This window comes from Macaca thibetana, chromosome 5, assembly GCF_024542745.1.
Source record: "Macaca thibetana thibetana isolate TM-01 chromosome 5, ASM2454274v1, whole genome shotgun sequence".
NCBI lineage: Eukaryota > Metazoa > Chordata > Mammalia > Primates > Cercopithecidae > Macaca > Macaca thibetana.
The window spans coordinates 108,672,735-108,697,696 of record NC_065582.1 but is presented as its reverse complement, the minus strand read 5'-3'; the positions used below and the strand labels follow the sequence as shown (position 1 = coordinate 108,697,696).

Genomic DNA, 24,962 nt, shown 5'->3' with positions numbered 1-24,962 from the left:
CAGGAAACAAATCATTTCTCTGCAAAAATTGCCCCAAATCTAAACATTTGAACAAAGGAGAAAACATCCCTCCCAAGAAAACCTCAGGGGACAATTTCTCTGGGAAATGTGAGTAACTTCTGGCTTTGACCCATATTTTACCTCCTACACTCTGCATAATAGAAAAGAAAAAGTATCAGATGAAGGTTCTCTTTTGAAGGGGCACAAAAGCTAATCCAACTGACAGCTTTGCTGGCCCAAACATTGAATCTGAAGAAACATCAGGGTCAGCCAGAGGTAAGGCTTGCTCCAGAATTTCTTTGTAGGAGGGCTCTGCAGTGGTGAGCTGGGCGGTGGTGGGGGGGGGGTGGAGGGACCCAAGCTGCATTTGCAAAGCATTTTACATAAAATGGGGATAGTCAATTATCCTATAGAGAGGATCCATAGGCCTGATGGAGACACCTAAAGTCCCCTAACCTGCCATCATGGTGCCACTACTGCCCAGAGATACAGTGAAGACACTGGTCGGGGACACTCACTCGACCAGTTTTATCATCACTGTGAGGCCCCCTCAAAATGGTTAATGACATCTTCAGTCCCCGGGATTATTATTTCAATTTCTATTGCCAACCGAAAAGGCATTCATCTAAGTGTTGGCACCTTTTATTGCTTGTGTAAATAAGTATCATTATCAAGAGTGAACTGCAGACACACTGCAGAGTCAGTCAGCATTTCCCAGATTTGAAAGAATGAGAAGTAAAGAGCCTTACTATGGCTCACGAGTGTCTTTCCGGAATCCCACACCGGCCACTATAATTAATGAAGGTGTGGCCAACACCAGCTCCACTGGCTACTTTTGGCATTGGGCACTTCTGATTCCAGCAGTGACACAGTCAACGAGCTGGACAGAGGCAGACAAGGAGCGCAGACCACCTGGTGACCATCAAACAGTCCATCCAGAGGCAGAACTCCTTATCTGGGGAATTCAGAATTAAAATTCCCTAGTATCTAATGTAGGCATCTGGTTCCAGGCTTTTCAACTTTTATAACTAGAATTTCTAGACATCTCTGGAATGTCATGGCAACACTCATTTTGCAACCCTTGCTGACATTAAGGCGCCAAAATGTCCACAAATGTAATCATTTATCATGACCTACGTGGCTAATGTGGCCCAAATTACCCTTCCAATTACCCTTAAGCTCCTGATCTAAGGTCCATAAATGCTCCTAAGGGAAATCCACCACGGCACTCAGTTCTCTCACTGAGGCGCCCCATTGTTTTGTTCTGCAGCGTTCTAACAAAACTTTCCTTTTTCAAATCTGTATTGTCGGTAAATTATTCTCACGAACCTGCGTGTGGACCTCTCCTTGATGCGCTGGCTCTGACACCTCGGCTGGAAGCAGCTTCCCCCACTGCAGCTACTTACCTTTCCTCCCGGCCTCGGGTGTTTGGGATGGTTTCTCTCGCTGAGACGCAAGCAGAGGTGGGGAAGCGGGTTTCCTCTCTGTCGCCTCTTCCTCCTCGTCCCTCTTCTGTCCCTTCCTTTCCTCGGGGCCTGGGGGCGAGGGTGGCTGGCGGTCACTGCTCTCCTGGCCCTCCTTGGACGGCTCACTTGGCTCTGGGTCCGGCCTCCCCGCTCGGCGAGACAGCAGCTCTACCAAGTAGGGCCTGCTCAGTTTGGAAAGCGGGGATGCCGGTGGGGTCTGACTGGTGGGCTTGGGAGCCAGTGCTGGCTTCTGTGCCAATGGCATTTTGTTTGCTGCCTTGTCGTGCTCTGGAGCCGGGGCCTGGCTGTTGGCCGGTGGGGGCCCAGGGTGGGCCACAGGAAGAGAGCGGCTGCTGGAAGGTTCAGCCGAGTCCCTCCGGGTGGAGGGGGTTTGCTTCCGTTCTTGGGGGAGGGATGGACCATGCTTGAGGGCCACACCCTCCATCTCTTTCTCTCCACGAGCGCTCCCCACTGCAGGCGGCCCGGCATCTGCGCTGTCTCCGGTGCTGCTGTGCCTCTTCTTCTTCTTCTGTTCTGCCTGTTGGTCACAGGTGAAGCGCAAGGAATAGTTGGTCCTTCTCAATTTTATTCCAAACGGTGAGGTTTTTTCCTCCCCACCTGGCATCACAGGGTCTGGCTTTGCTATCCCGTTTGCAGTCTCACTGTCCGAAGAGGTCGTGGACTCTGTGTGGGCCACCCCTTTCTGCGGAGGATAAGGAAGGCTTGGGACAAGGAAAGACGGGAGGTCTTTGGCAAATTTACATCCCTCGGTGGTGTCTGCGGGCTCCCGGTGCATCTCCGACTTCTCCGGACCCTTCCCGAGCTCACGAACACCAACGGGAGGAGGCTGGGGGGCTGTCTCTTCGCTGGGTACCAGCATGGGTCTTTTTCGTATGCTTTCAGCTTCCGCGTTCTTTCTGGAGGTCTCCGTGCTACCATCGGAGAATTTCTGCCAGGCAGGCATAATAGAGAACTTTGCATTGACTGGCGGAGTCTTCCGGAGGTTCCCGCGGGAATCACACCGGCCCCTGGGAGTGGACTCATCGCCGGGCCTCGACTGGTCCCTCTCGCTGCTGCGCGGGTCACTCTCGGCATTCTTCAGGATTCTGGACCGAATGGAAGCCCATTCTGCGAGTGCGGACGCGCTGCTGGGAGACTCCTGGGGGTGCTTAGCCTTCCCGCTGCCCGCCCGCGCGTCGCCGGGGCCTTGGGGAGGGTTCTCCCCAGTGGGGATGTCCGCGTGCTTCTTCTCCTCCAAGCCCAGGAGGGACTTGCACGCGGTGTCCTTGATCTGGCTCAGGTTGACGGCCGGGCCGCAGAGCTGCGCGCCCGTTACCAGAATGGCGGTGTGGGGAACGCTCAGGGACGAGGGTAGCGCGTGCTGGGCTGGGCTGGCTTTGGGGGCCTTTGGTTCCTGGGGGTCAGCCGTGAGCCCCTTGTCCTTTGCGGGCGTCACGGGGCTCAGGTTGACTTTGGGAAAGAGAATCTGCTTCCCCCCGGAGGACACCTGGAACGTGTAGGGCCGGGGCATGGTCTGCCTCTCGTCCACCTCCTGCCACCGCAGCTCCTCCACCTTGCGGCCTTGTTCAGGGGCGGCAGCTTCTTTCCTCTCCATCGGAGGCTGCGCGGCTTCCTCTTGTTTCCGGAGAGGCTCCGTGTCCCCTTCTCTGTTTTCCTCGGGCCCAGGACGATCGGCCCCCTGGAAATCTCCGCTCCTTCCTTGCTGCTGTTTTCCCCGCTCGGCCTCTGAGTTCTGCTCCTTGCAAACTTCGGCTTTCAGGCGTTCCTGTTCCTCTGGCCTCTCCTCAAAGTCGTTCAGAAGCTCGCTCAGCTGGACCCTCGCGTCCTCTAAGTGCGCCGGGCCCCCCTCCTCCTCTCCCTCCAGATCCTCCTCCTCTCCCTTCAGATCCTCCTCCTCCCGGCCCCGCCGGGCCTCCGCAACCTCCTCCGCCGCATCGTGCGGCCCCTGCACCTCCGCCTCCTCCTGCTGTTCCAGCTCTTCCCATCCCTCAGGCTCCTCTTCCTCCTGCCTTCTGAGCTCCTCCGCGCGTCTTCCTTCCTCCTCCTCCTGCCGCCTCCGCTCCTCCAGCCTGGCGTCCTCCTCCAGCCACCGCCTCTCCTCCGCCTGGGCCTGGGCCTGTGCCTGCAGACGCCTCCGCTCCTCCTCGGCCTCCAGGCGCTCGCGCTCCTCCCACTCCCTCCGCTTGGCCTCCTCCCACTCCCTCCGCTTGGCGTCCTCCCAGCCTGGCGCTTCCACGCTCCGCCGCTGCTCTTCCCGCGGCGCCCTTTCCGCCTCTGGAGGCGGCTCTTGCCCCTCGCCCTCCTCCTCCAAGAGCTCCTGCCTTCTGTTCTCTTCCCAAAGCCTCCTCTCCAGCGCCTGCAGCCTCTGCTCCTCTAGGCGTTTCTTCTCGGCTGCTTCCTCCTTTTGCCGCTTGCACTTGGCCTCCAATTCTCGCCAGTAGTCTTCTTGGCGTCTTCTCTCTTCCTCGGAATCCAGCGGATTGGGTTCCTCTTCCTGCCACGTTGGCTTCTCCTCGCCTGGGTGTCCATTCTGGTCCTGGGAGGGCCGACCCTCAAGGCCGCCTTGCTCATGTTGTGGATCCTAACATTGGGAAGGGAAACACAATTAGCTTTTTGCTTTCTCCACCCACAGTCGTTCCTTTTCCTATTCACAGTGCCAGCGTCCCTCTTAATTTCTCAAGAACACTTGGAAGCAGGTATTCTCAAGTTCAGGGATAGCTAAACTCAGGCATCGATCACCCCAAGCAAGACTCTGTTGTGGGAATGGAGGAAAGGACGTGTATTCTGTTTCCGTGCCGCCCCCCCCCCCCCCCACAGCTCCTTTATTTGTCGTTCCCTAATTCCTTTTCTTAATATGAACAAACAAGGGGAAAACCAATATTCCAGCATTAGATAGATGAGCAAAAAGAGACTTGGACTTCATCAATGTCCCCTGAAGCTTGTGACTTGGAAGCCTATCCTAGTCAAACTGAGGGAGCATTGGCTAAACCACTTTTCCACTGCAAAGCAAACACAACGGGTCTGAAGTCCCTCAAAAGCACCCTCTCCCTCTGAGGTCCACCAGCCTCATGGCAGAAAGGGCGAAGAAAGTAAACAGGCTTGAGTATTCCCCAACACCGTCACACACTCAAGTTCCCGATGGGGACACACTCAGGTCTTTCCATGGCTCGACCCCAATGCCAACCCACTTGTAGAATTAGTGCCCAGTAGGCAAGGGCACCTGTCTGGTCAGCCCGGGCAGGCTCTACACACCTGGGCAAGGTACCTGTGCTTCTTTGACACCCTCTGTTTTTTTGGCTTAACAGCCAGCTTGTGCTTGGCGGCACTGTTGTCCAGGCGAGCAATGGCCAGGGGAATGGCATCTAAGTTGACACTTTCGATGGTGCCAGCAGAAGAGAAGTGCCTTTTTGGCCGAGACGGTTTAACGGGAGCAACCTATAGGAGAGATTAAAATAGAAAGTCAGTTGGGATCAGAAGACAACCTGCAGGAAATCGCAGAATGGTAGCACTCCTTCCAGTGCGTGCCTTGCCCAGCCTGACCCAGGGAATGCAGGTGAGCAGAGGGGACTCCTTGGAAAATGAAATGAACACCCGTTTTGAAACCAAAGGACACTGACTATTTGTTCCGCCAGCGTCCACTGGTATTAACTTTTAAAGGTCATATATCTTTTAGGAACTAATTGTCCTACTTTGACTAATATGAGGTTCAGAGTAGCTCTGAGATTAGCAAAACATAGCCAGGACGCCGAATCCTGCCCACAGCCTGTTTTGGAAAATCAGAGTTTTACCAGGCCACAGCCACACCCATTGTCTTTGGTTGCTTTTTGTGCTATGAAGGAAGAGTGGCACAAAGGAGAGTACTTGTAGCTTCATGTCACAAATCCTAAAATAATGGGTAGTTTGCTGATCCCTGGACTAGATCACCTCTGTGCTAAGAACCGTTAAACTCTTAGACACTGCATATATGCCTCAGCTCCTACATAGCACTTAGTCCCTTTGAGGCCGGGAATGTGTCTTTTTTCATCTTTGTGTGGGTCCCCTTTACACCCACATAGCAAACCTCATTTGGTCAGTGCTCAATAAATATTTGTTGAAGGAATGAAGGAAAATAAAGCAAAACATCCATACCTGGAACACGAAATTCCTGATCAGCAAAAATGTTTTGGTATGGCTGGGCGCGATGGCTCGCACCTGTAATCCCAGCACTTTGGGAGGCTGAGGCGGGCAGATCACTTGAGGCCAGGAGTTCGAGACCAGTCTGGCCAACATGTCAAAACCCCATCTCTACCAAAAATTTTAAAAATAAAAATAAATTAGCCGGGTGTGGTGGTGCACACCTGTAATCCCAGCTGGGGAGGCTGACGCATGAGAATTCCCTGAACCCAGGATGCAGAGGGTGAAGTGAGATGGCTAGGCTGCACTACAGCCTAGCCTACAGAGCAAGACTCTGTCTCAAAAAAAAAAAAAAAAAAAAAAAAAGTTTTGGTACAATCACTCCAAAGAAGTCTCAGGGTACTGACTGCACTGAGAAGATAAAAGCAAGAGGGACCTGATGAGAAAAATGAGCGGCAAAAATCTGCCACGGGGACAAGTGCGGTCCTTCAAAGGATGAATTGTGGAATGGCCTGCAGCTCTAGAATACAGATGCAATCACTAAAAAATCACAACCTCAGATGAAGTGTAGATTTGAAAAGATCAGAGAGTGCGTGACACAGCCAGAACCCAGAGGCCACACTGAATCAGAAGGTAGAATGCCATGCCTGTACCTACAGAGAATTCACAGGCTGGCAGCAAGCAAAGGGCTCCTGGCCACACAATGCCAGAGTATTGCAGGGGGCGTAGCACTATGCCAGCAGCTCCAATGTGGCCAGGGTTTATCTGTTTGTTCCTGCTGAAAGCATGGAGTGGTGAGGTTTAGCGGAAGGGCTTGCATTTTGCAATTATCTTCTATATTTATGCACAAAAGATGAAAGATGAAGCAGCTAGCTCTAACAGCAAAATAGATGCTCAGTACATATTAATTTATGACAAGAAGCACAGAAAAATCAGCCTTTGGCCTTCTAGCTTTCATTTATTTATGGTTATCTTCATGATAGGCATCAGATTCTAAGCTGTTGCTGAATTAAACATTTGTTTCCATCCCCTAATAGATGCATGAGAAAAAGGAGTCGGAGCCAAATGTGACAGACTGAAGACATAGATAAGCACTTGACGCTGAGATTTAAGTGCTGTGCTTTGTTTCTAGTTATCCCAGCTGGCTTCCTCATTGTCTGGGTGGCAGCACTGTCTTGAGCCATCCCCTTCTTCAGGAGCAGATCCTGCTTCCTATACTGTCTGCCAGGCCTTGGGAGGATGTCTGTCCCCTTGTGCAGATGAAAGGTTCTCAGTGGGGCAGATCGGCTCCTACAGAAGAGGCGCCTGGAGAGAAGAGTCCACAGCGTTCTTACACTCCTGCCGGTAAAGTCCCAGGTTTAAAAAAATAAAAATAAAAGTAGAGAAATGCTAAAGTGCTTTTTTGTTTTGTTTTTGTTTCACTTCTCTAAATATAAGAGGACTAATTTCCTTACAGACTGGAGTTCAGCTATTCTGGAATGCCTTTTCCTTCAATTAACAGGGTCTTGAAGTACATGATCCTTTGAGGAAAGCTACCAATTTCTAGGACCCCAAACACAGGCATGCTGGGAGTATGGCTAGTTTTCAGAGCAGAGTTCAGTTCCAGCAGTTTGCCTTGCTATGGAAACAGACGCTCCAACATCTGTCACTAGTGGCATTCTGAAGGAATTTAAATATATGTAGGCAACATTTATGAATGGAAAATGAGGCAGCAGGTCACAAAAAAAAAAAAAAAAAAAAAAAAAAAAAAAAAAGGGAGGGGGGAGAAGATGAAAGTTAACTAAGGAAAGAAGTTAAATAAATAAGTTCAAATCGTATTACCTTCTCTTCCATCTCACTTCCAGCTCCAGGGAGATTCAGAGGACTTAGAGAACTTGGCGTATCACTGGACTGGAACAGTAAGAGAGCATTCAAGTCAAAGGCCTGAACAGGAAGTTCTGGGCAAATAACCAGACACTGTCTGTGCCTGGGTAGGGCCGCCCCCTCCTCTACACAGGGGTGCAGCTGGCCTCAGAGAGCCAGCAGGAGTCCCAGTGGGGACTATGCTAATATCCAAACTCCAACAGCACTGCCTGAGACACAGAGGGTGCACCAGCCTCTCCCCGAGTTCAATGTGTTTCCCACCTGGGTAGTCCCCAGTCTCGGTCCTTTGTGTTTTTCTCCACTGCCTGAGAGAATGTGAGTAGCTCAACAGCCACTTTCCCTGGGGTGCAGGGCTGTGTCTCATACATGGCCTCCAACCTCAATGCTTTGGCCTTGCTGGCTGACTCTGCCCCTTCTCCAGCCACACCTCCCCCATCTAAGCAATGAGTGAGAAGAAAGAAGGCCTACCAACTCCACATGCAGAGCTGGGCTGAGAAGGTGAAAGACCAGGGAGGGGCCAAGGAAACAGCAGAAAGGGAGAAGAAAAAGGCTAAAGATTCATACCCCCATGTCCTAGGCATGCCCAAGAGACCCCCAGAGGTCATCTGTACCTTTCATATGGCTCACTATGCCTCTTATAGTGGTATCTTCTTTTTCTTTTTTTTGAGACAGGGTCTCTACTTTGTCACCCAGGCTGGAGTGCAGTTGTACAATCACAGCTCACTGCAGCCTAGAACTGCGGGGCTCAAGCCTCAGCCACTCAGGTAGCTGGGACTAGAGGCATGGGCCACGTCTGGCTAATTTTTTATTTTATACACACACACACACACATATATATTTTTCGAGACAGAGTCTCGCTCTGTCGCCTGGTCTGGAGTACAGTGGCATGATCTCAGCTCACTGCAACCTCTGCCTCCTGGGTTCAAGCTCTTCTCCGGCCTCAACCTCCTGAGTAGCTGGGATTACAGGCATGCGCCACTGCGTCTGGCTAATTTTTGTATTTTCAGTAGAGATGGGGTTTCACCATGTTGGCCAGGCTGATCTCGAACTCCTGACCTCAGGTGATTCGTCCACCTCGGCCTCCCAAAGTGCTGGGATTACAGGCGTGAGCCACTGCGCTCAGCCTATTTTATACCTTTTGTAGAGATGAGGTCTCTACAAAATATTGCCCAGGTCGTTCTCCAACTCCTGGCATCAAGTGATCCTCCCACCTCAGCCTCACAAAGTGCTGGCATTATAGGTGTGAGCCACAGTGCCTGGCCCCTGTGATACCATCTATCCTATATTGCCATTTCTTACAAAAGCGTCTTTTCTTCCCTTCTAGAGCAACGTCAGCTTGCCCTACCTCCATCCATTCTCCACACCACACTTAGAAGGATCTTCAGAAAATACAAATCAGATTATGTCTCTGCTCTGCTTAAAATGACTCAAAGGCTTCATATTATCTTCAAAATAGAATTTACCCTTTTCCCATGGTCTATACAGTCCGGCTTGGCACCTCACTCTACCCTCCCTCCTTGCCCCCACCAGGGTCCTGCTATACTCCTCATCCAAATAAGAGACCTCTCCACCACCAAGTTACTCACTTTTCCATTACCCTGTTTTATTTTCTGTGCACCCAGCATTTTTCTTGATCTGAAATGATTATATTTATATATTTGTTGACTTGTTTGTTGTTTGTTACACCCTCTCATTAGGGTGTAAACTACAGAGATGGGGAGCCCCTTGTAGAATCTTGTTCACCTCTGTAACACCCATATCTGAGACAGTGCCTGCTGAACAAACAATCCCCTAGGCCACAGTGCCTAGCACTTATGAGCTCATCAATAACTGTGAGGACATTTGCTTCAGACCTCAGGATACCTCTGCACCAAGGCGATGGCTGTTGCTGCTGCCTAGCACTGGAGAGGTTGGGAAGAGCAATTTTAGACCTGCTGGGAGAGATGGGCCCATCCCTGCTTGACCTACCACACAAAGGGTGTCAATGCATGGGTGCCAGGTGTCACAATGGGCAACAGGGGAAGAATGTCCTTTTTCACATTCCCTCCTCACTCGCCTCTGCAAATCACTCATCTTTCTCACTACTCTTATGACGCATGAGTTGATAATGCATGATTTCTTCTGAGGCATGCCCATTTTAATAACGCCCAGCAAAATCCCAGGGGTCCTGATGGGCAAAGCCTAGAGAATGCTTTATTTATTTATTTGTTTATTTATTTATTTAAAGTGAAACCCCAGTGCCTCACCTAGAGAATTCCTGACTGACTACTGGTTGGACTTTGCTTCTTTTTCCCTAAGAGGTCTAAGGGCATCTTTTCTGCTGCTTTGGAAGAACTCTCATTTCAGGATATGCTCAAAGTGTCAAGAGATCAAATTTAGACAGGATGGTGCTGCAGTGTGACTTTCTTTCCAGGCCAGGTACTCTTCAAGTTGGCCTGTTTGATGTCTTCTGTCTCATGGAGCCCCTACGCATTTCTTTTTTCATTTCCCTTTAAATTAGTCCAGCTGGGGCCGGGCACGGTGGCTCAAGCCTGTAATCCCAGCACTTTGGGAGGCCGAGGCGGGCGGATCACGAGGTCAGGAGATCGAGACCATCCTGGCTGACACGGTGAAACCCTGTCTCTACTAAAAAATACAAAAAACTAGCCGGGCAAGGTGGCGGGCGCCTGTAGTCCCAGCTACTGGGGAGGCTGAGGCAGGAGAATTGCGTGAACCCGGGAGGCGGAGCCTGCAGTGAGCTGAGATCCGGCCACTGCACTCCAGCCTGGGCGGCAGAGCGAGACTCCGTCTCAAAAAAAAAAAAAAAAAAAAAAAAATTAGTCCAGTTGGACAAATAATTATGCAGTGCTGCAAAGCAGGCAGTGGCTCAGTCCTAGGGAGACATAGATATGTCAGACCCAGTTTGTTCTCAAGGAATCCCATGTTTAGAGATGGAGAGAAAACAGTTACATGGACATAGATAGGGAGTACAGACATGTAAAAAATGGTGAAGACACACAGTGAAGGCATGAGAAGATAGTACAGCTTGTGGTGAGGCCAGGTACAGCTTCCCAGAAGAGGTAGGCATAAGCCTTGAAGCGTAAGTGAAAGATACTGGGAAGACCGCCTGCAAAGAGCATGTCTCCTCTTTCTCCCCATCCTCATTGCTGGCTACAGGTCAGGACACCTACCAGGAAGTGCCCTTGAGCCCTGAGCCACTCATCAGAAAAGATCCTCCCTCTAATTCCCCCACCGCAGACCCCAGGGTTACTGGAGGCCCAATATCCTGCCCTGGTTTATGAGCAATCAATCAAGTAACTCCCTGGAGGAGACTTACCTTGTTCTCAGGGTCTGAGAGGATGATGTCCTGCTGAGTCACAATTTCCATGGGACTGGTCAGGAACAGATCCTCTTCTAAGCTAGCCTCTCCACTGTTTGCCTTCTTCATGGGAATGGCATTGGGTGGCCGCTGCCCAAACTTGATATTCTTGCTCAACTGTTGCTGGAGAGAAACAGAAGAAAGACATTCTGAAGCAGTGAAGCAGTTCACAATCACCACAACCAGGTTCTCCAGCATATCTAGTGAGCCCTGAGGCATACCTTGTGCACGACTGATTTCTAGACTCAACTCCATGCCAGGAAACCACGATGCCATCCTGTAATAAGTAATTTGTTTTCCACTTTCTTTTCTTTTTTTTTTTCTTTCCCACCTTCAAGCCATGAGCTTTCTCATCCAGCCACCTCTTTCATGGAGATCCCAACATTTCCCAGTGGGCATGGTGGCCACATTTTCTGAACCAAAAGTTGGGATATACGTTATGACAAACATTTTTGATTAGCCTATAAATTCATTTATATAAAAAGTCTTTTAAAAGTGCAAAAAAAAAAAAATGTATAGAAAATAGTTACATGAAATGTAAGAACCAGTGAGGGAAATCAAGACCCTAAAGGTGGTGCAACTCTCCAGCCCCTTTGGGACATATTCACTTTGAAGATTTATACTTCTGCAGCCTTCCTCGCCAGCCCTTAGCTTGAGACCCCAAACCAGAGCATTGCATTCTGCCACAATGGGTCACTGCCAAGGCAAAGAAGGCCCCAGAGCCAGCAAGTCTTTCCATGATCAATACTAAAACCCTGTAAAGGATAGGAACAATCTGGACGTCCTCTTTGCCTTGCTGTGGCCACCTAACCGTGACAAAGGGGATAGAGGAACCAAGTGGGGAAAAGCCAGACAGGGACTGATTACTGGTGAGTGGTGGCTAAAAGGACGGGGAGAAGGGAGGGGAAAATAGGGTAGAAAGGATTAAATAGTATTTGCAAGTAGAGGACGGCCAGATTAGAAAAGCAAAAATGTCTCCAGAAGTTGCCCAAAGTCCCCTGGGGCGTAAAATTGCCCCCAGCTGAGAACCACTGCTCTAAGACCTAGGTCCTTAGGTTTCATAGTCATTATATTCCTCAAAAAATATATTTTCTGAAATGTTCATCTTTCTCTGTTTGTTTGTTTGAGACAGGGTTTCGCTCTGTTGCCCAGGCTGGAGTGCAGTGGCCAAATTTCGGCTCATTGCAACCTTGAATTCCCAGGCTCAGATGATTCTCCCATGCTCAGGTGATCCTCCTACCTCAGCCTTCCAAGTAGCTGGGACTACAGGCATGCACCACCACGGCCAGCTAACTTTTGTATTTTTTGTAGAGATAGGGTTTCAACAAGTTGCCCAGGCTCGTCTCAAACTCCTGGTCTCAAGCAATCCGCACACCTTGGCCTCCCAAAGTGCTGGGATTACAGGCGTGAGCCACCGTGCCTAGCCTGATATTTATCTCTAATCTGGCTAATATTTAATCCCACAGAGCTGCAAAAAGCCATAGCAATCACCTACTCCAAACCCCTCACTTTGCAAAAAGGTCTGAGGCCCAGTGGAGAGAGGTGACTGGCCCAAGCTTATGGAAAGAATGAGTGGCTCAAAAGGAATCTGAACTCAGGTCTTTTAAAAATAACATTCAGTGTTGTTTTCATTGCACTCCACTGGTGCTCATAAATTTGACACTGCACTTCTTTCTTCCAGGGGCAGAAATAAAGAGACAGAGTATTTCCAATACTTCACTGATGTTCCCTGGTGGAAGAATCCCTTGAAGGAAATGTCTTCTCTCCCTTTGAACTCAGTGGTACCAAATCCACCCACCTTTGCCCAGCTCCCCCTCAGCCTTGCACAGTGGGAAGTGAGACTGCAGAGATATAACAGAGATGAGCCCAAGGGTCCCCTCCACATGCCCCCTGGGGACCCCAGCATGCCAAGTCAGGAGCACAGCCAGGCAAGGGCTTATATTGGGTCTGCTGGTATTTCAGCCCGAGCCTGGCTCTCCCAGCCTCACAGGAAAGGAGCACACATGAAAAGCCAAGTTCAGCAAGGGAAGTACAGCGTCAGCAGCCTGGAAGGGTTGTGGGGAGGAAAAGGCTGAAAAGGGTATCTTCTAAAAACAAGTCCAACAGAAAGCAGCAAGTAGTATCTATTCTAAACAAATCAATAAACAGGCACAGTTAGAACAGCCGATGGATGGAGTTAGACAAGAGGACATGGAGTAACAAGGTAACAGGCCCGTCTCACCCTGCAGCCTTGGGAAAGGGGGTGGGGACCTGTGCAGAAGAGGTGGGAATGGTTCCTGTGTCCGCCCAGTCCAGCCTTCTCTAGGAATGTTGGCCAAAAACTGGAAACTGTTCTAAATCCCCTTAGACTGAGACATCTCCTGTTGGGGGGGTCTGCTTTTTACCAATGCTGAGATGAGGACATTTCTTGTGCTTAGAGTGGAAAGGATATTTTGTGTGTGTGTGTGTGTGTGTGTGAGAGACAGGGTCTCATTCTGACACACAGGCTAGAGTGCAGTGGCATGATCACAGCTCACTGCAGCCTCGATCTCCTGGGCTCAAGTGATCCTCCTGCCTTAGCCTCCCAAGTAGCTAGGACCACACACATCGACCACCATACCTAATGCTGGAGAACCTGCTTGTGGTGATTGTGAACTGCTTCACTGCTTCAGAATGTCTTTCTTCTGTTTCTCTCCAGCTAATTTTCAGATTTTTTTGTAGAGACGGGGTCTCACCATGATGCCCAGGCTTGTCTCAAACTCCTGCGCTCAAGTGATGCTCCTGCATTAGGCTCCTAAAGTGCTGGGATTACAGGTATGAGCCACTGCACCCAGCTGGAAAGGATAATGAACTTCCAAGGAGGACCTGGCCTAACACTCTAATACCATTTAGTTAGGATTTTTGCCATCATCACTCTCTCTCTCTCTCTCTCTCTATACACACACACACACACACACACACACACACACACACACACACACACTCTTAAACTTTACTTCATTTTAAATTTTTTAAATTAAATTTTAATTTTTTAGAGTTGGGGTCTCCTTCTGTTGCCCAGGCTAAAGTGCAGTAGTGCCATCATAGCTCACTGCAGCCTCAAACTCCTGGGCTCAAGGAATCCTCCCACCTCAGCCTCCTAAATAGGTAGGACTACAGGTGCATACCACCATGCCCGACTAATTTTTAAAATTTTTGTAGAGTTGGGTGGGGTCTTGCTATGTTGCTCAGGCTGGTCTGGAGCTCCTGGACTCAAGCAATCCTCCTGCCTCGGCCTCCCAAAGTGCTGGCATTACAGGCATGAGCCATTGCACCTGGCCTGTTTTACTTCATTAGGGCCCTTTTTATAATACTCCTGTTGGTCCATCCTGATGCTTAAGAGACAAAAAAAGAATAAGGCAAAATGTATTTCAGTTCAGTCTGAATTGAAATAATGTCCAAAGATGGAGTAACTATTATATCTACAAATAGAAAAGAGAACATGGTAAGAAAAAAAAAAATGGAATAAGAGCAGGAAAAAGAAGGTGCCTGGTACAAAGCAGAGAAATGAAAAGAGTAATGTTAGGAAGTGAAGTTGAGAATTAAAGCGGCAAATCGAGAAGAAGGGACAGGGGACAGAGAAAATGCATAGGGAAGAAGAGGGAGCAGGGCCCAGGAAGAGCAGACCAGCTGCAGTTACAACAGTTGGGGGACGTTGGCAGGGGAGGGCAGAGGGAGAAAAGACAGAGGGAGGGAGGGAAGCAGAATGTGTATCTATCATGTATGTCACAGATATGTTCATCCTGGCAAAATCAGCATCATGCTGTTGCCTTTCAGAATGAAAGTGTGCATCTTAGTAAAGAAGCTGACTTGAAATCCCCCCAGAGAAAACAAACTCAGGCTGATGGCTGGGGAACTTAGGAAGAGAAACTGAGATGAAAGAGGGGAATGGTGGCCGTGATGAAGAGGAGGGCTACAGTTTCTATGTCCAGACGAAGGACTGCCCTACAGTCATCTGGGATGAGACAGTGGACCCAGGCCAGGGCAGGACTCAGGATCTGAGGCATGGTGCGCAATCCTCAGGTACTCAAGGCCAAGGCCTCACCCCTACAGGCTCTCCCTGTGGTACCTCTTCTGAATGCTTCCTTCAGCCAACTCAGAGGAGACTGGCTGTTAGGACATTTTGTGTGCTTTATTATATCAACAATGAAGTTTACTGCTCACACCTATTTGGCAATCTCAGGTGTCATGTGAGTTGACTATGTGGATAAATGTGTCTTTTTTGTTACTTTAATTCTGCCCACTACTCAGGCATTGTCATGAGAGGAACTATGAAATAATCACTGAAAACCAGACTGTTAAGATAAGCTGGCCTTTAAGTTTTCAGAGAGATAAACTACCACTCCTCCCATCTTTAAATATACATATATCCCCAGGTTCCTTCTTCTTTTCTTTTTTTTCTTCTTGCGATGGAGTCTCGTTCTGTCACCCACACGATCTGGGCTCACTGCAACCTCCACCTCCAGGGTTCAAGCGATTTTCCTGCCTCAGTCTCCCCGAGTAGCTGGGATTACAGGCACGTGCCACCACACCCGGCTAATTTTTGTATTTTTAGTAGAGATAGGGTTTCACCATGCTGGCCAGCTGGTCTTGAACTCCTGGCCTCAAGTGATCCACTCACCTCGACCTCCCAGAGTGCTGGGATTACAGGCGTGAGCCACCACGCCCAGCCCCCAGGCTCCTTTATACACACAGGAAGTATAAGCAGAAGGGAGAGTGGACACTTGTGCCTCAACTGATGCTCCATGTTGCTGGTGGCTATGAATGGAGTTACTGTTGAGACTGGAATGTGAGCTACAAGAACTATATTTTATTCATTCCAATTGGACCATTTTGTTGTAATGTGGAATGCTGCAGAATGACGTTACAGGAATGCACATCCATATTTATAAGGCTTATTCCTACAATGTGGAAATGCCGAGCACATCATATTCTGCAGCTCTCTGCCAGCGTCTAGATTTTCCTATCCTTCAGACTATGTCTAAAGAGCAAAGCAGAAAAAAAAAATAAATTTGCTGTCTTTTTGAACAAACTCCAGGTATCTCCATTGTTAAAATGAATAATAAAAAAAAGAAAAAGAAAAAGCATACGGAGTTACAGACATCCTGCTCTAGGAAGAAGTGGCCAAGAGTGGGTGTTTATTCTTTGTGTCCTTGACAGCTGCAGTAAGGTGTCAAAATCCCCGAATGTATGACTTTGGTATTTGTAAGTGAAATCTGGCTTGGTGGGAGATACAAGCTACTCAGGATGCAGGTGTTCCCTCCCACACCAGATAATCCATGGTACAAACAGACTAAGCATTTCCTGACAAAGGTGTGGTATAATCCTAACAATTACCTGCAGCCTTAGACTGTGGTACCCCTGAGTTTTATCACCAGTTGGTACATACCTCACAGCCTGGTCTGATCTTACACAAACAGGCACCCTCCCTGATCCGTGCTGGTGGGCAGCTGTAGGGAATGTCAAGGTCATTGTAGCTGAAATGCAACGAAGTGCAAAGCTTCTGAAGCCGCTCTGTGCTACAGCAGGTCAATGGTGATTTTATAGAGAGAGCAGATTTTAAAAGCAGGAGGGGCCCTCAGATCAGCCCTTGTGTGCATGCCCCTTAGTTTTCAGGAGGAGAAAGTGCCAGAGAGGTTGAATGAGTTCACCCAAAGCCAGGTGGGGCTGGCTTTGTATTTCACCGCATTCTGTCACTCATTCAGATGGTACTCATACTGCTGGCCACAGAGCAACTCTTTTATGTACAGAGTCCTCACAAAGGACACCATTGTTGGTTTTGTCCCTACAACCGCCCTATATATAAAAATTTGTTTTCACTATGCACGTGCATTATTTTTATATTTAGAAACAAATGGTGATTTTTCTTTTAAATAGTGATTTTTCTTTTAAATCTGCCACAGAAATTGTGGCAGATGGTAGATTCACGTTACTCAGGAAAGGGGAGGCTGGTTTATACTGTATTTTGTATTCCGTGGAGAGATACCAACCTGCAACCTAAGACAGTTCTCGGTGAGCCAACAATGTGCAGGCACTAGAGGGCAACCTTTCCAAATGCAGGCATTACAGACACCCTTCCGTGGGTCTCTAGGGGCTGCAAGGGCTGGGAAGTTTCTTAAGCCACAGAGAAAAAAGGCATTCCAGTAGACATCTCATCTCAGAAGAATGTCTTAATAATGGTGGCTAATCAGCTTGCCAGGACATATACTGTCAAATAGGTGTTTTCCATTACTTCTCTCTTTTTAAAAATAAACATATACACATACACAAAGACAATTCCAGACATAAAAATATACATGCCTCAGACACAACTCAATTCTCTCATTCCATGCTGGCATCTACAAGGGGGCAGTCTCTTAGGCTGCTTACTAAGCATCAATACCAGCATCATGTTGTCATGGAAAAATGCAAAGCATTCATGCAAGTTCATAAAGTTACTACCATTTCTACGACTTACCAGGAACATACTGCTTAGTCGACTGAAAAATAAAGCACAATCTTTTTGGGGATGATACAGTTATATCTCAGGTCACGCCAAAAAAAATCACATTTCCTATGATCCCCATTTCCCTCCTCAAAGAGCAAACAAAGCCTTTTATGTTTTCAAAAATATAACTACAGAGATGAAAGGAAGCTTGTGAATCCATGCAGCAGAAGCAAAACTAGGCAGACCTCATACGAATAGATATTGTCAAAATGAGCGCACACGAATTAAATAGTTATTCTGCTTTACTCACATTTTTCTTCCTGTGTTTACACAAGTGTCACTTTGGGGAAGTTAGTCATTTTACATTTTATTAATTATGACATCAGATTATTTAAAATCATGCCTTACTGTTAACAGAAATACCAGGCACTCACATATTTTTATTGAGTTTCTATCTTTCCAACACTGCAGAATTATATAGTACACTTTTTCACAACACTAAATCCACTTCTTGGCATGGCAGTGGCATGTGGTGTGATGTGACAGATCAGATATCACTGAAGACAAGAGATTTTAATCTGATTTTTTAACAACTCCTAAAAAGCTCTCCTAAAATCCTTTTAACAGCTGTTTTGTGAACTGAAATCTGTAAGTCATTCCTCTTAGAAAGAGGATACGATGAAACAGAGGTTCACAACTTCTTAGGAATAATATTGCAAGAATCAAAAGACTTGCAGAAGGAAAGGTAAGGAGGAGGGGGGTCAAGGTTTTCTTTGGCCGTCATCATCCTTCCCTCTTCTTCGACCTATAAGAAGTCTCCCAAAGTGCTGGGATTACCGGAGTGCGCCACCGTGCCTGGCCAGGTGAGAGAATTCTATCTGCCAAGCCACTAGGCAGACCTCATAGTCAGGCTCTAAGGGCATCTTTGACCTATAAGAAGCGCTTTTTCTATAAAAAGTGTAAGAGCACAGCCAGCTAGAACCAAGAATGGAAGCCGGTTAGGAATCCTAAGATTTGAAGGACATGCCTGGGGTTGGCCCTGAGGGCAGGACTATGGCAGCAGGCATCAAGATCTAGGCAAGTTGGGTGTCATTCCAGGGTCTCTTAGCTACTTCCCCATCTGCCACAGGCTACACATTTAGCTGGGTGTTATGTGGAATATGTGACCAGACACAATTTCCACAAAATATCACAAAATACACAGCTCATGCTCCATAGAAACAAGAACACCTCAGAAATAAATTTTTGTTTGTTTGTTTGAGACGAAGTCTCTCCGTCTCCAGGCTGGAGTGCAGTGTCGCCATCTTGGCTCACTGCAACCTCCGCCTCCCGGGTTCAAGCGATTCTCCTGCCTCAGCCTCCCAGGACTACAGGTGCGTGCCACCAGACCCACCTACTTTTTTGCATTTTTAGTAGAGACAGGGTTTCACTGTGTTAGCCAGGATGGTCTCAATCTTCTGCTGATCTCTACTGAGTAAAGTGCGTCAGTATATCAGTAGCTACTGAGGGCAGCTGTTCTCTTTTCCTTTTTTTTTTTCTTGTTCATTGATTCATTTATTGACTCAGTGTTGTAGACTTACAGACAGGTGGAAACCAGCAGCCCAGAGCCCTCTGCTCATAACCTGGAGAGCCTCCAAGCAGCTAGCTGGACAACCTCAGAGAAGTGCTTGCTTGGGCATCTGTCTTGGGTAAGAGAATTTTTTTTTTTGGACAAGCTTTCACTCTATCACCCAGGCTGGCATGCAGTGGTATGATCTCAGTTTACTGCAACCTCTGCCTCCCAGGCTCAAGCCATCCTCCCACCTCAGCCTCCTGAGAAACTGGGACTACAGGCATGCACCACCATGCCTGGCTAACTTTTGTATTTTCGGTAGAGATGTGGTTTCACCATGTTGCCCAGGCTGGTCTCGAACTCCTGAGCTCAAGCAGTCTACCCACCTTGGCCTCCCAAAGTGCTGGAATTACTGGAGTGAGCCACAGTGTCTGGCCAGATGAGAGAATTCTATCTGCCAAGCCACTAGGCGGACCTCATAGTCAGGCTCTAAGGGCATTGCTCTTCTTGCTTTTCCTGTATGACCTGCCATTTCAATCACATTTGGTGAAGAATTATTTATTATATTTTCATGGTTACGGAGGTACCACCAGAGTTGATTTTAAGTAGGAAAACTGCCCCACTCTGCAGAGTGAACTGAAAGGTGGCTTAAGAGCTTTGTGATTTTCTTCTGAGACAAGGTGGCTCAGGGTGGTGAGATTTACAAACACAGCAGAAAAATAGTCATGTCATTCACTGTCCAATTATAGAGACTCGGAGAGTGGATATGTGTTGTGCATACTCTCAGTCGACAGTCAGCCCTGATCCAGGGATTATGGGCAATGCTTAATGGTTAGGAACTCTTCCTGTCATCCAAGTCCTGTAGCTTTGTTGTTGTTGTTGTTGTTCTGTGGGAGAGAGTCTTGCTCTGTCACCCAGGTTGGAGTGCAGTGGCATGATCTCGGCTCACTACCACCTTTGCCTCCCGGATTCAAGCGATTCTCCTGCCTCAGCCCCCCTTGTAGCTGGGATTACAGGTGTGTGCCACCACATCCAGCTAATATTTGCAGTTTTAGTAGACACAGTGTTTCGCCATGTTGCCCAGGCTGCTCTTGAACTCCTGGCCTCAAGTGATCCACCCGCCTCGGCCTCCCAAAGTGCTGGGATTACAGGCCTCAGCCACCGTGCCTGGCTCCAAGTCCTGCAGCTTCTCTTGGCTACTTATTTTCATGTCCAGTAAAATGGAGGGAACACTTTCAAAGAAAAGGAGAGGGTGTGTCATGCACGTGGCTGCAATGGCGATAGTGTAGGTCTCGCAGTTGGGCAGGAGGTTTCCAGAGAATAGAGTTGAATTCAAGAAAGCAGTAATTCTCACCAGGAGTGACCTCTGGACCTCCCAATCCATTACTTAAGGCCAAGCTCGGGACTTTTCCCACTTCCCTCCATAGCTGGGCCCCTCCTATGGCTCGTACCTTCCACTCTCAAGCTGTCTTACCTGAAGAGTTTTGACTTTGCCCAAGATGTTGTCCTGTGACATTGCTTGAACTGTCTGCTCACTTTCTGCTCCCCCATCAGGGATAAAAATACTGTCATGGGAAAATGCCCGGGTTCCCATAGAATAGTTGAAGGACCTGGAATGTAAATCATGTGCTTCATTTTATTAGGATACAATTTCTTTTGGCAGTTCAGTTTTCCATTATTCCTGATTGGAGGGACTCCACCCACATTCTCAGTCTCATTCGGCAAGCACTTCCAGCATTGTGTCCCTTTCAGCTGGGGGTCGGCCAAGGAGCTGGGTAGACGAAAGGGTCCCCATCTCTTACACAGCCCTGGTTCAGAGCCATTCACCATGAGAACACAAAGACAGTTACTTATTTGTATAGGAGCCAAGACAGAAGGCACTGCAGAACTTTTAATTGGAAGAGCCTTTCTCCAACTGAGCTGTCACTATCAGTTTTGTCCCAGTAAGTCTTGCCAACCAGAATTTATTAAGTAACATGCAAGTCTAGAAGTAAGAGGCAAGGATTTCTTACTTTCAGATGACAACCAAACTGGAAGAAAGATGTACACATCCCAAACAAAGACTTTGGAAGAGGACTAGAGAATTGTTGATAGAGACAATAAATGCTTTAGAAATTTCGAGAAAATGGGAGACATTTGTGTTAGGGCCCTTCTGATAGGCTTTGCATATATGGAACACCTATAGGTGGCTGGTATCCAACAAAAACTTTTTATATTTTTATTTTTATTTATTTATATTTTTAGAGACAAGATTTTGTTCTGTTGCCCAGACTGGAGTGCAGTGATGTGATCATGGCTCAATGTAGCCTCAAACTCCTGGGCTCAGGGGATCCTGCAGAGTAGCTAGGAATACAGGCATCTGCTCCCACATCCAGCTAATTTATATTATTTTTTGTAGGGATGGGGTCTTGCTATGTTGCCCAGGCTGGTTTTGAACTCTTGGCTTCCTCACAAAGCATTGGGATTATAGGCATGAGCCACTAAGCCCAGCTAAAACACTTTTTAGTTGAAGGGCTGGACTTAGAGGAAGTCTGGACTTCTACCTGACAATGAGGTATAAGCCGTGTGAAATGCACAAAGACGGCCAGGCACAGTGGCTCATGCCAAGCCCAGCACTTTGGGAGGTAGAGGCAGGCAGATCACCTGAGGTCCGGAGTTCGAGACCAGCCTGGCCAATATGGTGAAACCCCATCTCTACTAAAAAAAAAAAAAATTAGCCAGGTGTGGTGGCGGGCACCTGTAATCCCAGCTACTTGGGAGACTCAGATGGGAGAACTGCTTGAACCCGGGAGGTGAAGATTGCAGTGAGCCAACATCACGCCACTGCACTCCAGCCTAGATGAGACAGAGCGAGACTCCGTCTCAAAAAAAAAAAAAAAAAAAAAAAAAAAAGAAATGCACAAAGAGGAAGCAGCAGAAGCAAACTGTTCCTTACTTGATCTTGGAAACCAACTTATCTCTGGGAAAGAGTACACACTGAGGCTGCCAGCTCCTCACAGGGGCAGGAAGAGCACCAAGGCAGGCACAATGCCAGGCAATACAGGCAGCACTTGGAAGGGAGAGAGAGCACATCCTCCTCCTTCCCCTCCCCAGAAAGGGGCCCCTACTGGGGTTTTCTCAGTGACCAAGTGCATGAGAGAACAGTCAGCACTGGGGGCAGGTGTTCCCAGCAGTGCCTATGAACTGAATTACAGATTGCAGTGGGCAAGGTCCTGGGGCAGCCGTATTTGTTATCTGCCCAAGTCTAGACCCAGTTGGGAACACTAATTACCAAATTTTATAATCTAGTTTGCTAAATTACAGGCAGCATGGTGGAAAAGTGTGCGAGGTTTACAAACAAAAGACTTGGATGTGAGCCTCCCGGCTATGTGATCTTACGCAATAATAATAATTATTATAAACATCAACCCTTACTTTGATTTAAAAAAAAAACTGTGTGCCTGTAATCCCAGCACTTTGGGAGGCCGAGACGGGCGGATCACGAGGTCAGGAGATCGAGACCATCCTGGCTAACACAGTGAAACCCCGTCTCTACTAAAAAATACAAAAAAAACTAGCCGGGCGAGGTGGCGGGCGCCTGTAATCCCAGCTACTCGGGCGGCTGAGGCAGGAGAATGGCATAAACCTGGGAGGCGGAGCTTGCAGTGAGCTGAGATCCGGCCACTGCACTCCAGCCCGGGTGACAGAGCGAGACTCCATCTCAAAAAAAAAAAACAAAACTGTGTGGAGTTTTACTTTCATTATCTCATTTAATCCCCATCATCACCATCTTGTGACAGATGAAACTCAGCAAGTAAATAACATATAAAGACATGCAAATTGAAGGAATAGAGTGAGAAACTGAACTCAGATCTGCTGAGAATAATCCCATGCCAGCCAGCTGCCATATTTTAAAGTGGTACACGGTCTTATAGTATTGCCACCCATGAGTGACACAGGGTATGGGAGAGGAACATGGTGCAGATGCCATGGGGGCTGGACTATGAGAGGGTTGAAGATACTACATAACTAGAATAAGGCATAAGTCTTCAGCTAAATAACCCAGGGCACCATATAGCAGCAATTCCCTTTATGAAATATGAGGCACTCTTTTAGGAAACATGCCGGGAGATTAATATGTTATGATCTCCCTGTCCTCAGAAAATCTGGGACCTATGTCACAAACTGAGCTTCCAAGTTCACCTAAAAATGTTAGGAAATATGCTTTTCATTCGAAGTTGTGGAATTGAACTTCTGAATATTCTCTGTTTAAACTTCTTTTTCAGACTGCTGGTTATGACTCAGTTGAGAGAAGGGGTAAATGACTTCATTTCTACACTGTATTTTTGCAAAGAGCATATATATATATTTACTAATTTCTTGCAGTTTTGTGTACAGAATACAGCAGTGCTAGGCTAAGTTCCATTCCAGTTTCTAAGTCAACCTTGACTGAGTCATGAAGTTTATCCCACTGATCCCATTATTTTTTCTACATAGGCTAAGAATTGGCACTCTCCTGCTCTTTGGTGTTGAACTCCAAACATTCCTGTTGCCAGCAAAGATCTGATATCCATCCATTACTCATTTCCAGATGATCATATTGAAAAATCGAGAAAATGAAGAGTAATAATAGCAGTAGTAGTAATTATAATAGTGGTGGTCACAGTGGTAATATTTATCCTAGCTAAATTTTATTGAACACTTGCAATGTACCTTGCATATATGCTAACCTCTTTAACATAATATCAGAATCTTTTTGATATGTAATATTTAAAACTTATGTGGTAGGCACTGTTAGTAAGGGTATTTTTTGGACACGGAAACTAAGGTTTGAAGACAATGAGCAATTTGCTATAAATTAAGTAACTGTCTATATTGTAATTTTGTCTGGCCTCTGTTCCATTGGTCTACTTGTCTGTTTTTTGTTGCTGTTGTTTTGTTTTTACTTTTTTTTACTTATCTGTTTTTATACCAATAACACACTATCTTAATTGCTGTAGCTTTTTAAGGAGTCTTGATATCTAGTAGTTTAAGTTTTTCAGCTTTCGTTTTCTGGGTTTTATTATTTACTTTTGAGACAAGATCTCACTCTGTGACCCAGGCTGGAGTGCAGTGGCGCCATCTCAGCTTACTGTAACCTCTACCTTCTGAGTTCAAGCAATTCTCCTGCCTCAAGCTCCTGAGTAGCTGGGATTACAGGTGCCCATCACCACACCTGGTTAAATTTTGTATTTTTGGTAGAGATGGGGTTTTGCCATGTTGGCCAGGCTGGTATTGAACTCCTGGTCTCAAGTGATCTGTCCACCTTGGCCTCCCAAAGTACTGGGATTACAAGCATGAGCCGCTATACCTGGCCTCTACATAAATTTATACATATACACCTGGCCTCTACATAAATTTATACATATACACATACATGAATATAATATTGAGATTGCTTTTAGATGGCATTAAATCTATACATTTTTAAACTGATGTTTTTATAATATTGAATCTTGTAATCCATGAACATGGCTAACTCCTCATGTATTTATATCATCTTTAATTTCTCTTAACAAATGTGTTGAAGTTTTCTGTATAGAGGTCTTGCACATATTTTGATACATTTATTCTTATATATTTGGTGTTTCTGAATTTATTGTAAATGGTATAGACTAAAATTTCTATTTTCTAATTTTTTAATTAGTGGATATAAAATGTAACTTATTTTTGTACACTGACCTTATAACCAGAGACTTTGCTAAATTTATTTATTAATTATAATAACATGACTGCTGATTTTTTTTTTTTTTTTTGTACGACAGGGTCTCAGTCACCAAGGCTGGAGTGCAGTGGCTGAATCATAGCTCCTGGGCAACCTTGAACTCCTGGGTTCAGGGGATCCTCCTGCCTCAGTCTCCCAAGTAGCTGGGACTACAGGCTCATGCCAGCATACCTGGCTACTTTTAAAATTTTTTGTAGAGATGAGTTCTTGCCATCTTTCCCAGGCTGGTCTGGAACTCCTGCCTTAAGCAATCCTCCCACCTTGGCCTCCCAAAGTGCTGGAATTACAGGCATGAGTCACCACACCTGATGCATAGAATTTTTGTAGATATGCTTGTATTACCGCGTCTTTGAAAAGACACATGATCTACTGATATGATTTGGATCTGTGCCCTGACAAAT

The 24,962-nt window shown here is 47.1% G+C and overlaps 1 protein-coding gene across 6 annotated transcripts in view; it reads right to left on the bottom strand.

Annotated features, from left to right (window-relative positions):
• CRACD (capping protein inhibiting regulator of actin dynamics) overlaps positions 1 to 24,962 on the bottom strand; it is a 279,136-nt gene that overhangs the window by 12,926 nt on the left and 241,248 nt on the right. For 3 of the 6 annotated variants that reach the window (XM_050791867.1, XM_050791865.1, XM_050791866.1), the window contains 5 exons: positions 20,293 to 20,428; positions 10,780 to 10,944; positions 7,422 to 7,490; positions 4,740 to 4,922; positions 1,407 to 4,068 (listed from right to left, as the gene is read on the bottom strand). In XM_050791867.1, coding sequence (XP_050647824.1) covers positions 1,407 to 4,068; positions 4,740 to 4,922; positions 7,422 to 7,490; positions 10,780 to 10,944; positions 20,293 to 20,412 — 3,199 coding nt within the window. In that variant the 5' untranslated portion in view covers positions 20,413 to 20,428. Of the gene's footprint in view, positions 1 to 1,406; positions 4,069 to 4,739; positions 4,923 to 7,421; positions 7,491 to 9,049; positions 9,945 to 10,779; positions 10,945 to 20,292; positions 20,429 to 24,962 lie in introns of those variants that run through there. The other 3 variants (XM_050791869.1, XM_050791870.1, XM_050791871.1) reach the window with 3 other exon arrangements.